Raw genomic sequence first — 13,195 nt, 5'->3', positions numbered from 1 at the left:
GAGAGGCTGAGAGAAACTTCTGCAGGTCCCCCGGGACCAGATAGCTGAGATTCCACATGTGGCCTGAAAATTTGCCACCAATTCCGTGGGGATTTCTATGCATTCAGGCATGAAGGAAGAGTCTAATCATCTCACAGTTGGCCAGATGTGCCTGATGTTGCCATGACAGCCCCCAGAATTGGCCAGATGTGCCGTGATCATCTTTGGAAAACATCAGGGGACCCCAGAGACTCTATGGCCCAGAGAGAAAAAAGTTCACACTCAGAAAGCTGGTGTGGATCGAGGGCCTGTGGGGTGGTGTCTTGGGTGCTCTGGGCACTGGGACCTAATGAGGCAACTTCTCGTTATCCTCACGGCTGTGGTGGTCCCTCCTGGCAGCTCCTGCCTGCTCCCTAATCCGGGCTCCCTCTCTAGGTGATCAAGCTGGCCTTTGAGGAGTTTGACCTGGAGAGAGGCTACGACACCCTCACGGTCGGGGACGGAGGGCAGGATGGGGACCAGAAGACTGTTCTCTACATGTGAGTGAAGTGGAACTGGTGGTGGGAAGGGGGAGGAGCCTGCACACCTTGGCTGAGGGCGGTGGGAGTGGCTGGCCAAGTCCCACCTGGTCCCCCCTGACCCCACTCCCTGCCACCAGCCTGTGACAAGGACAGGTGTCCTATAGCACTACTGGTTTCAGCAACAGTCCTTCCATCTCTCTCCACTCCAGCCGAGGAAAATGGAGCTCTGGGCCACATTCCCAGGGCAAGTGCATAGAAGGAACAGTCTCTTGGGAGGGAGCAGGGGAAACAGAGGTTTGGCACCTGCGCCTGGAGCAGGGCCCTGGGCTGTCTGGGTCAATGCAGACCCTGCTTCTGCCCCCGGGAGTGTTTCCTCATGGCCATGTGCATTTGGTGGTCTGCCTTCTAACAGAGACAATGAAAGTGTTTTGCTCATTTCCCTGCATGCTCTGAACTATCTGGAACATGGAGGGTTTCAGGGAATTGGGAGCATGTGGGTATAGTGACCATGTCTTCTGAGCCCAGAGAGGCTGGTTTGATGTGGTCTGGTCCAGGCAAATGACCAGGTCAGGCTGTCCTGGCTTCCATTACACTGGGGATCACCTCTTAGGGGGCATGTGGCTCCTCCTTTGCCCACCGTGATTAGGCTGGCACGAAAGCAGAAGAACGCTCCTGCCCAGCATCAGAGAGACAGACCTGACCGTATCCACCTCCCCTGCCAAGAAGGAAGAGACCTACTGCGTACTGAGGCCCTGTGATGGGAACTTTCACATCAGTGATCTCATTTCATTCCCACAGAGCTCTGGGAGGAAGGTGCTATTAGCCCTGTTCAACAGGTGGAGAAACTGAGCCCCAAAGGCTGCAAAGATGAGGGGTGGCAGAACCAGCTCCTGAGGTCATGTCTTTTGATGTCAGTCAAGGCCTGTCCCATGCCCTACCCCTTCCCACCCAGGCTCAAGTGATCTGGTTTTAATGCTGAATGAGAAATGGCAACTCAGGGAGTTCCCATTGTGGTTCAATGGCTTAAGAACCTGACTAGTATCCATGAGGATGTGGGTTCCATCCCTGGCCTCGCTCCATGGGTTAAGGATCCGTTGTTGCCTCAAGCTGCTCTGTAGGTCACAGATGTGGCTTGGATCTGGCATTGCTGTGGCTGTGGTGTAGGCCAGCAGCTGCAGCTCTCATTCAACCCCTAGCCTGGGAACTTCCATATGCCACAGGTAGGATCCTAAAAAGAAAAAGGAAAGAAATATCCATTCAGTAACAGCTGGCTTATCCAGAAGCTGTTCTGTCCTGGGTGCTTTCTATAATTTCTCCTGGAAAAGATCCTATTAGGGCAGTTGAATGACATTACCCAGCACATCAAGTGACACGGCTGGGACTTGGGATCTCTCAGGAGAAAGGAGTGGAATGTCAGCCCGAAGGGCACCTTCCCAACTGCCTACTCTCCACTGTATCAGCCAGGGTTCTCCAAAGAAAGAGAACCAATAGGAGATATATATATATATATATAGATATATATATATATCTATATATATATATATATATAAAGAAGGGATTTATCGTAAGGAATTGGCTTGCATGGTAGTGGAGAGCAGCAAGTCCACAGATCCGCAGGGTGAGTCTGCAAGCTGGGGACCCAGGACCACTGAAGATGTAATTCCAGAGCAAAGACCAGCAGGCTCAAGACCCAGGACCAGCTGATGTTTCCGTTCAGGTTCAAGGTGGGAAAAAAACCAGTGCCCTAGCTGGAAGACAGGCAGGCGGAAAGAATTCCCTTTTACTTGGGAGGGAGTCCACCTTTTGTGCCCTTCGGTTCTTCCACTGATTGGACGAGGCCCACCTTCACGGCAGAGGGCAGTCTGTTTGACTCGGTCGTCCAAATTAAATGTTCATCTCATCCAAAACTTCCCTCACAGAAACACCCAGAATAATGTTTGACCACACAGATGTGCACTTTGTGGCCCAATGAGGTTGACACATAAATGACCCATCATGACCAACCCCGTCCCCTTCTTTTGGTGCAGCCCCATCGCTCACATGCCCTGGTGGGCTGACCTGTGTGGTACATGAGCTTGATGTGCCCAAGAAGCTAGGATCCCACTCTGTCTCCTCCCTTGTCCCCAGTGTGCTTTGTCATAGAACCCTAGAAGAGCAGAGCTGAAAACACTAGGGGACCGCACCAGTCAACCCCCACATTTATATAGAGTGAAAAGGCTCAGAGAGGCTCAACTACTTGCGCAAGATCCCACAGCAAATGAATGGCAGATCCAGGTCTCTGGACCAGTTCTGTTTGAGATGAGATCCCTACAAGTTCTGTAGCAGCCAGGGGGCTCTCCCACCTCTCCCTCCTCTCAAATCTCTTTAGGCCAGTGTCAATTTCAAAACTTCAAGGAAACACATGCAAAATGGTTGGGTGCCTTTGTTGTCATCTTTGGATCACAGGGAGAAGAACAGAGGCTCAGTTGTCTCTCTTGCTCACCAAGAAGTCAATCCTTACTCCTTATAGAAGTCACGGCCCCCAGCCCAAGGAGGTCACACAGGCCAGGCTGGGGTGTCCCCGGTGGTCTAGCCCAGCTCCACCCCCATGACACTCATGTCATACTCATCATATCTCTGCAGCCCACTCCACAGCCCCCCTTAAGCTGTGGAGCAGAAATTAGGGACCATTATTCCAGTCACCCCCTCCAAAACCCTCCACACCCCATCTGTGCTGGCAGTGTGTCTGGTCTCAGCAGGAAAAGGAGGCCAGGTTTCTTCTGGAAACCCCAGCCTACGTGGTAGACTCTGACTCTGCCTCTGTCCAGCAGGCTGACCTTGAGAAAGCCACTGCCCGCTTTGCGCTGGGGATAATGAGATCATGGGAGGGAAATTGTCTGACCTGGGTAGGTACCTGGTAAATGTGAGTTGAATCAGAATCCTCTCCATGCTTAAATGCTCTTCTTCAGAAAGAATGTGGCCTGGGGTGGCTGCTGTGTTTTCAGCCTCGTGTCTCCTACTGGAATGGAAGGAGACACCTCATTAAAAGGCATAACTGGGGAGTTCCCATTGTGGTTCAGCAGTAACAAACCTAACTAGTATCCATGAGGATGCGGGTTCAGTCCCTGGCCCCCTTTAGTGGGTTAACAATCTGGTGTTGCCTTGAGCTGCAGTGTAGGTCACAGACATGGCTTGGATCCCGAATTGCTGTGGCTGTGGTCTAGGCCGGCAGCTACAGCTCTGATTCAGCCCCTAGCTTGGGAACTTCCATATGCCATGGGTGCAGCCCTAAGTACATACTTACATACATACGTACATGGCTGGGTCCCAACTGGGGAAGTAGATTTCTGTCTGTCTTTTTTTTTTTTTTTTTTTTTTTTCCTTTTTAGGGCCACACTGGCAGCATATGGAGATTCCCAGGCTAGGGGTTGAATCAGAGCTACGACTGCCGGCCTATGCCACAGCCATAGCAATGCAGGATCTGAGAGCCGTGTCAGCTCACAGCAACGCCAGATCCCCAGCCCACTGAGCGAGGTCAGGGATCAACCCCAAATCTTCATGGATACTCGTCGGATTCGTCCCCGCTGCACCACAACAGGAACTCCCTCTGTCTGTGTCTTTTCTGCCATAGAGTTCACACAAGAGACAGAGGTTGCAGGAGTGCAGCCACCCCCCTGATTAGCTCTGGCTCCAGCTGTCCTGAGCAAGTGCGGACACAGATCTCTCCTCTGAGCCCAGGACTCTGGGCTGGGGAGTTGTGGCTGAGTTGCAAGCTCTGCCTGTGGCCAAAGGGGGGTGACGCTGAGTCTCCCAACTCATGTGCATGAGCTGCTGGGCTAAGTGCAGAAACACTGGGGGCCCAGAATTTGCCCAAGTGAGCCTGGCTCCAAGATAGTCCTTTAGATGGGGTCACTCACACAGTCATTCTCTTGGGGTGCCATGATGGGGTGCACGCCTCTAAATCTCTCTCTCCCGACAGCCTGACAGGTAACTCGGTCCCGGATCTCATCGTCAGCACCAACCATCAAATGTGGCTCCTCTTCCAGACCGATGGCAGCGGCAGCTCCCTGGGCTTCAAGGCTTCTTACGAAGGTAACTGCTCTTGGGGAGCCAATGAGTCAGACACTGGGGTCTGGTGTCAGCAAGCCCTGGGTCCGAGTCCTGGCGTTGCCCGGCACTAGCTTCCTCTCCTTAGGCACGTGATTCCACTTCTCTAAGCCCCAGCCTCCTTCTCCAGTGGGTCTCCTGGGCTGTTTTAAGGATTATCTGGGATAAATCACTTAGAAGGCTGGCCTGCAGCCCCAGGCACACGCATCAGTTCCATCCCCAGTTGATACCTGGCTTGTGTGACCTTTGAAAGGCCCCATAAGCTTTCTGAGCCTTGGTTGTTTTTTCAGATCTTTAGACTGGAGATGGTAGATTCTCAGGCTACTCTTTGAGTGTCAGAGTGATGAGTGACTATGTGCACAGAGCTGGGGACAGACACGCACCATTGGTGACCTGAGGAGAATGCGCACAAGGGTGACCTTCAGGTCTTGGTGGGGACAGACATTGAGGGAACAGCAAATGCTGGGGCCCGGGAGAGACGGTCACTATGACCCCTCCGTGCACTGCCAAAGCCCCTGTTGGTCTATGACTGCTCGTGCAGACCCCCACGGAAAGGGGGGCAGAGGCCATCCCCAAGCATTTGTCGAGGCCCTGGTAGGTATCCCAGCCTGGGCTGGCACTAGGGGAACAGATGCATGAGACTTGCTTCAAGGGGCCTGGACTTTTGCAGTCAGAGGAGGAAACACATGAGCTGTCATTAAAGCAAGATGATTGCAGCCAACAGAGCCAGTGCGAGCACAGAGAAGGGGAAGCCATCCTTTCTGGGGCATGGAGACAGACTTTATCAAGAAAGGGAGAGAGTTCCCACTGTGGCTCAGCAGGTTAAGCACCTGACATCATGTCCATGAGGGTGCAGATTCCATCCCTGGCCTCGCTCAGTGGGTGAAGGATCCGGTGTTGCCATGTGCTGTGGTGTAGGTTGCAGATACAGCTCGGATCCCATGTCGCTGTGGCTGTGGTGTAGGCTTGTGGCTGCAACTCCAACTCAACCCCTAGCCTGGGACCGTCCATGTGCCACATGTGCAGCCCTAAAAGTAAGGAAAAAAAGTGAGCTTTAAGTCTTTAAAATGACGAGGTGGCTGCTAGAGAGACAGGAGGCCATGGCAGGGGAGAGAAGGCATCCCCCCGATGCAGAGACCCAATCATTCTCCCTATTCAGGATGATTTGGGGGGAGCAACTCCAGAGGACTCTTGATCCCCCAGCATGTGTCACCAAGCCCCAGTGGACCAAGGGCTCTTCCTGCACCAGGACCTGCACTCCGTCACCAGACTGGGTTCACAGGAGGCAAATCTGTGTCCTAGGGCTGCCCTAACAAAGTACCACAGCCTGGATGACTTCAACAACAGGACTGTATTTGTTCCTAGTTCTGGTGGCTGAAGTCTGAACTCAGGGCATCAGAAGGACTGTGCTCCCTCTGAGACTCGGGGTAGAAGCTCCCTGGCTTCTTCTTAGCCTCTGGTGGTGGCCATCGATCGGGAGCTTGTAGCTACATTTTTCTAATCTCTGCCTCTGTGGTCACACACAACCCTGTGCGTCTCTCTCTCCTCATCTTATAAGGAGCCCAGTCATATTGGACTCGGGGCCCACCTCACCTTAACTTGATTACTTCTGCAGAGACCCTATTTCCAGATGAGGTCACCTGCACAGGGACCAGGGGTGAGGATTTATTTAGCACATCTTTGGATGAACATGATTCAATCTGCCACAGAAGGCCAGCTCTTCTTTCCTGCAGTAACATGGTCAAACCAGGATATGTCCGCTGGGGGTAAGGTGATGGGTGCTGTGTTCCAAGAGGAGGAGGCATGCATCTCAGGGAGACCGGACAGCAGCTAAAGACCACTTGTTGGGTGACAAGTGCCAAGTTCAAATCCTAGCTCTGTCACTTTCTAGCTCCGTGGCAGGCCTGGGAGCCTCTCTAAGGCTTTGTTTCTTGACCTGTGAAACAGAGGTAATAATACACCATTGGTCACGGGGCTTCTGTGAAGATTCAGTTTAGATAAAGAATGTGAAAACAAAACGGTGTGAGTTACAAGGTGATTAGTGAGTAACTAGGGAGTGAGCCAAAGGTAGTTAATGAATGGGCTCTTCTGGAACATAAAGTTACATACCCGCAGCTCTGAGGCCATGGAAGGAGCACCAGGCAAGCCATCCGGAGATGGTGATTCAGGTCCAGGCCCTGCCCTCACTTCTTTGGAAGTGGGGATGGGTTTAGACTTGAAGTTTCGAAGGTTTCCCCGTTTCTGAACATCTACGGATATTCGGGAGTGAACATTTCCAGAAGTGGGGGGCGGGGGATGATTCTGTGTCATCTACATTCCCCCTAACCTTTCCACATTTGATCCGCGGCTCAGCAAAGACAAAAGTAACACGGGCTTGAGGGCGATGATGGTACAGCAGTCAGCAGATAGTGTGCAGAAAGATCTCGAGGGAGAGAGAGCAGATGGCTCAATTCCCAGGATAAGATGGAGTGGGAAAAGAAATACCAAGTCCTGTTTGAAGGTTCAAAAAATGAGCTACTAGCATTGATCCCAGGGAGTGAGACGTGCTTTATTCTACCCTGATCAGGTGTCAGAGCATCGGGCATAGATGTGGGGACCTCAGCTTGAGATGGATAAAGGAGAGGACTTAAAGTCCAGGCCAGTGAAAAAGGTTAATGGCCCCCTGAGTGCTTATTTGGGGGAAAGTGGTCTCAAGGGAGACTGAAGAGTTGTGTCCAAATATTTGAAGGGTTGTTATGTGGGAAAAAGGAATTAGACTTGTTTGGTGTGATTTCACTGCAAGAGGAAGGGACATACTTGTTGAGAGCCTTCATGTTCCAGAAGCTGCATGTTCATCGTCTCCAGGTTTTCCAACAGTGTCACGCAAAGACTTGGGGTGCCCTTGGGGACCCCTGAGGAGGTGGGATGGGGGTGCCCAGCAGGGAGGGTGCTGACCCTGTTCCATGTCACCTCTTCTCCTCCTCTAAGCCTTCTTGTAAGAGGGGGTCCATAGCTCAGCACTAGTTTGATCAGGACCGTTGCATCTCATTCAACACTCACGGCTGTGTGACAGCTGCTCTTTCATAGGAAGAGGAACCAGAGACTCAGAGGGCATGTCACCTGCCCAGGGTCACAGGGAAGCGTGGGACCTGGCAGAGTCCAGATTCAATCCTGGGTCTCTCTGACTTCAAAGCCCATGATTTTCACTTAAACCAAAAGTCTCCCAAAGCTATAGAGTTTCAATTCCTTGTAAAATCTTTATGGACGCCAAGGCTTTGCCCCACATGGGCCACACACATATCACAAGCCCAGGTTCCTTGTTACTGGAGGTGGGGGTTTTGTTTGTCAGTTCATTTATCCATTGCACTCAGTCAGTATTGACTGAGCTCCTGTCCTGTGACCAGTACTAGGCTCGGCGCTGAGGTTAGGGTAGGAGCAACAGACACTGGGCTTAAAAACATACCCTGCATGACTGCTAGTCATGGGCTAGGTGTGGGCTGGACTCCTCCTAATGTGTGGTGTCACAAATTAGGAAGAAAGAGAGTGTGGGCATTTAGAGGCCTCGCTAACCTATAGGGGCTACGCGGTTCTGTGCACAGAGGCAGCAGGTTCTGTGAAGACAGGAGGGACTCGGATGGGACCAGAGCAGGCGCATCCCAGTCTGGCCCCCAGCTACGTGGCCTTAGGCAGGTCACGTGGTCTCTCCGAGCCCGTTACCCATAAAATGGAGCTGGCAATGCTGACTGTATCGCATTGGTAGCTAGTGTTAGGAAATGAGATGACAGGAGTCTCCTGGCACAGAGGGGCCATCCCGAGGAGCCGCTAAAGTCCCGTGATGACCGCTGCCCTCCTCCCTAGGGTGTATCCTCCTCTGCTGGGACATGTGGCTCCCTGCCTGTCCCCCGGGTGGCCAGAGCTTGCTCTGATAGCCCGGTCCTGGGTTCCTGCCTCACCGTCAATCCCCAGACTGGCTGGGAAAGGAGCTGATTCTTGGGGGCCATCATGTAGGATGTGGAGGCAGAAGGCGCAGGAGGCAGACCCCAGTCACCCAGGGCCTCGTGGCCTCGTGGCCTCGTGTCCAGCAGGAAGAGAAGCCTGGGAAGGGTTCAATGTCAGGATGGGCCTGCCTTTCCCTTCTTGTCCCTTTGACCTTGTGTGTGAAGGTGACACCCACGGGTCTCATGCCTTCATGGTGAGGTGCCCTCTTCTGTGGAGCAGGTAGGTGTTGGGTTCCCTAGGGCCTGACATGACAGTGTCCCTCCCACCTGCTCCGAGCCTTTCTCCCTGCGGCCCTCTGGGTCCCCTCCACCTCCCCGGCTCTCCCCTCAAAGGTCCTGCCCCCTCAGCCTCTGTGCTCAGCACTCATCCTCTTTTTCTAGAACTTCCCACCATCAATCACATCTTACTCCCACAGCTTCAACCTCAGCCTAAGCCCTGGTGACCTCCAGCTCTGCTCCCCACTTGCGTATCAACCTGTGACTCATCTTACGTAGCCCCCCGCCTCAGACAGCTCAGGCCCAGCCCATCTGCCTTGGGTCTGTTCTGGCTGCCATAACGAAATACCATAGACCAGGTAGCCTGAATAACAGAAATTTACTTTCTCATGATTCTGAAGACTAGGAGACCAAGACCAAGTTTCTGGCTGATTCCATTTCTGGCCTGGGCTAGCTTTAGAGGGCTGCCAGGTGTCTTTCTGGCTTGCAGATGGCTGCCTTCTCACCATGTCCCACCTGGCCTTTCCTCGGTCTGTGCACAGGGAGGGAGGGAAAGAGTGCAGTTTGCTGTTGTCTTTTCCTGTAAGGGCACTAATCCTCTCAGATCAGCCCCCACCCCCATGACCTAGTTTACCCTTGAGTCCCTGTCTCTAAGTACAGCCACACCAGGAGTAGGGCTTCAACATATGAGTGTGGGGGAGACACTCGCTCAGTCCACTAACACCATCCGAAACCAAGCTCTCCATCTCCACCCCGACCCCCATACCCCCTGCCCCGGAGTCCCCATCAGCTGTACCATCCACGCCATCACTCAGCCTCACCTCCACCTCCTCCTTCTCCCTCTCCCACTGCTGACTTGGTCCCCAGACTCCGTCAGTTCTCCCTCTACAGCGACCCAGCTCCTATGTCACTGACGTGGCTAAAGCCCTCATTACCACTGACCTGAGTGATGATACCCTCCTCCTACCCAGCATCCCTGAGTCCAAACCTCTCCCCACCCCCACCCGACCCACCTGCCTCACACAACACAGGGATCTTCCTAGACTCCAGATCTGGCACAGTTCCCTGCTACTTAAAAAAAAAGAAACAGAAGTTCCCGTCGTGGCGCAGTGGTTAACAAATCCGACTAGGAACCATGAGGTTGCGGGTTCGGTCCCTGCCCTTGCTCAGTGGGTTAACGATCTGGCGTTGCCGTGAGCTGTGGTGTAGGTTGCAGACACGGCTCGGATCCTGCGTTGCTGTGGCTCTGGCGTAGGCTGGTGGCTATGGCTCCGATTGGACCCCTAGCCTGGGAAACCTCCACGTGCCGCAGGGGCGGCCCAAGAAATAGCAAAAAGACAAAAAAAAAAAAAAAATAGAAACAAAACAAACAAACAAACAAAAAACAACTTAATGACGACTTCGCACTACTTTCAGGATAAACCACAATCATTGACGTGGCATCTGAGGCCCTCCGTGATGATTATTCTAAGCCAAATTCTGGCTCCTGAACCCGTTCGAGACAGATTACCTTTTATTAATCTATCTAGTCTTACAGGGCCTCGCCCAGCACCTGACACACAACATGTGCTTAAATTGTAATGACTTTTTACTCAGGCACAATCGGGCGCCCTTCCTCAACCCCCTCTCAATCCCCTTTTGACCTGCTCTCCCACCTCCCAGGACTCAGGTGCCAAGAGCCCACATTCTCCACTGTCCCCATAGGCCTGGGGTCAGATGAACCGGATTTATACTCCGTTCTGCCATCAGCTCTGTGTGATCGTCAGCCCATCCCTCCATGTCCCTGAGCCTGAGTTTTCTCATCTGCGAAGAAGGGCTGGGGAACATTCATCATACAGGGCTCGCGAGTGGACTCGTGCATTGAGACCCCAGGATAGGGCCTGGATTTTGTAAACATTAAGTTCAAAAGCCAGCTCCCCTCTGCTGCTTCCCTGGTCCTGCAGCTCTTCCTCCAGCCTGCACTCGTGACTCAAAGCTTCTGAATGACCTCTGTGCCCATCATAGCCCTCCTTTTATTCCAGCTCCCGGGGGATTTCATCAGAACAGACACCTTGGCCCAAGGATGAGAAAGTGGCAGAGATGCAGATGTTCTGCAGGTGGCAGGATGCATCTGAGGGCAGACACATGCCCCCAGGCACACACGCCCCCATCAGCATCCACACCCGCTCTGCCCCAGGTCAGGCGTAGGGAAGCTTCCTTGGGACAGGCAGGGGGCCCTGCGTCATTGTACCCCGCCTCCAGCTGCCCCTTTTAACACTGTTAACAGTGTGAGCCCCTGGGTGGGAAAAGTTCAGGATTTAGTTTCCAGAAATTCCTCTGGTTCTGCCTGCCACAATCCCAGGTTGGTGTCAGGGACAGCACTTCAGCTCCATCAATATCTGAGTCCTCAGAGACTAGAAACCCAGGCCCCCTCCATGAGGGCAGCCAGCTGTAGGAAATGCATTCGTAGTTGCAATTGCTCTGCTTCCCAGCAGAACAAGAAATATTTAAGGAACAGGCAATTAGCACTTACCAGAAACATTATAAAATTACATACAACTTGCTAACAAGTTTTAGCATCAATCTGGGAGTCTCCTCGCTTCCTGACTTGGAGTCTGGAATCTGGCAGCCTCATGCTAAATCTGGGAGGCCAGCCCAGGGGAGGAAGGAGCAGGGGCCCTGACTCTGGAGATCTGGAGGAGCAGGGCGGTAGAGATCACGCAGAAAGGAGGCCCCAAGAGTCCAGGGGACTTGTGTGGGAAGTAAGGTCCCCTGTGTATCCAACTCCTTCTAGGCTCCCATTGTGTGTTGCAGACTCTGTTTAGACTATGAGAGCCCACATGGATAACAAGACAATTGATGCCTTGACCCAAGCCATTGTCTTCACCAGCATCCAGGAAGGGCCAGGAAGGGGGTGGGGAGGGGGGGGCTATCAAGGAAGGGTGGCTAACCTTCCCTGAGGGCATCAGGAAGGCTCCCTAGAGGATCTGTGTCTGAGACTGAGACTCGTTTGAAGGATGGAGAGGAGTTGGCCCGACATCCCTGAGAGCGAGGGTAGGCCGACTTAGAAAGTGGACGTGTGCCTAGGGTTGAAGCTAAACCCTCTGCAGGATAAAGTTTGAGCGCAAGCAGGGAGAAGACAGTCAAGCCTAACCCCCTGCCAGCGGTGTCTTGTCCCCTTGTCCAGAACTGAACCCCAGAGGTGGCACAAGGGCACCTCCTGAAGGAGTTGGCACTGGAGCTGGGCTTGAAAGGAGGCCAGGGGCAGCAGGCCGGCATCCTGACTCCATTCCTTTTCAGACTCTGCCTTTCCTCCTATCAGAAGGTCAAGCTCATGGCCATTTTCAGCCTCAGGTCTGCCGTGTCAGGACCTCTGCCTCTTCTTTATCCTAAGAAGCTGAGAGGCCCAAACTTTCTAACTTCACCCAGGAACAACACAAAGCATGTTCCTCAGATGCTCACTGGATTTCCATAATATCCTTAAAGCGTTCTTAGGCAGCGGGAGCTAGAGTTTTGCTAGATACAGGCGGCAGCTGCCTCCTGTCCAGGTGGCCCAGTGGGACGCAAGCTATGCCTGAATCTCTCTTGAGTCTGGGGGCAGAGGATGCTGTACCATTAATGTTTGGCAGAAAGTCATTATTAAAGAGATCGACTCTCTGGGAATTGCTGTTGAGGCGCAGTGGAAATGAATCCAACTAGGAACCGTGAGGTTGCAGGTTCGATCCCTGGCTTCCCTCAGTGGGTTGAGGATCTGGCATCACTGTGAGCTGTGGTGTGTCCAGCAACTGTAGCTCTGATTGGATCCCTAGCCTGGGAACCTCCATATGCCATGGGTGCGGCCCTTAAAAAAGCAAAAAAAAAAAACAAAAAACATATATATATATATATATGTGTGTTTATATATATATATATATGTGTGTGTGTGTGTTTATATATATATATGTGTGTGTTTTTATATATATATGTGTGTGTGTTTTTATATATATATATATATATATATATATAGAGAGAGAGAGAGAGAGAGAGAGAGAGAGAGAGAGAGAGATCTACTCTCTAAACAGGGGCTTTTGCAAATGGCAAGCTCCCATGTGACGCTAATGCAGACAGCTTGGAGGCAGCCTGGATGGTCTCCGTGTGTATATTTACTGCATTCACCCGGTTTCCCACCCTCCTTCAGCCTGTGACCCACCCCTAACTGTGTGGTGCGGGAAGGAGAGGGGAGGGAAGAATGTCACCTACTTGATCCGCTCACACGTCCATCCCCTTCGTGAGCACTGTGCTCACAGGACGTGCACAGATACCCCGAGGGGCACACACATAATCTCTCTGTCTTGCCTGCTGGCGCCCTTCCCATCATCAGCAGGAAAGGCGAGTGGGATGTGGTTCTAAGGAAATCCTGGAGATCCAGGCATGCCCGGAAGTCATCTTAATGCACCA

At 52.6% G+C, this 13,195-nt stretch overlaps 1 protein-coding gene across 14 annotated transcripts in view; it reads left to right on the top strand.

Moving 5' to 3' along the window:
* Nucleotides 1–13,195, top strand: part of CSMD2 (CUB and Sushi multiple domains 2) — a 646,878-nt gene that overhangs the window by 354,221 nt on the left and 279,462 nt on the right. For 8 of the 14 annotated variants that reach the window (XM_084963759.1, XM_084963749.1, XM_021095859.2 and 5 more), the window contains 2 exons: nt 415–518; nt 4,459–4,571. The exons of the other annotated variants lie outside the window; for them this stretch is intronic. In XM_084963759.1, the coding sequence (XP_084819885.1) occupies nt 415–518; nt 4,459–4,571 (217 nt within the window). The remainder of the gene's footprint in view (nt 1–414; nt 519–4,458; nt 4,572–13,195) is intronic. 14 annotated transcript variants of the gene reach the window in all.

The sequence above is a fragment of the Sus scrofa genome, chromosome 6 (assembly GCF_054392235.1).
Source record: "Sus scrofa isolate SSC_HxYL_T2T_F1_AM1 chromosome 6, Sscrofa_HxYL_maternal_Yorkshire_Landrace_v2.0, whole genome shotgun sequence".
Lineage (NCBI taxonomy): Eukaryota > Metazoa > Chordata > Mammalia > Artiodactyla > Suidae > Sus > Sus scrofa.
This window is presented reverse-complemented; position numbering and strand designations above follow the sequence as displayed.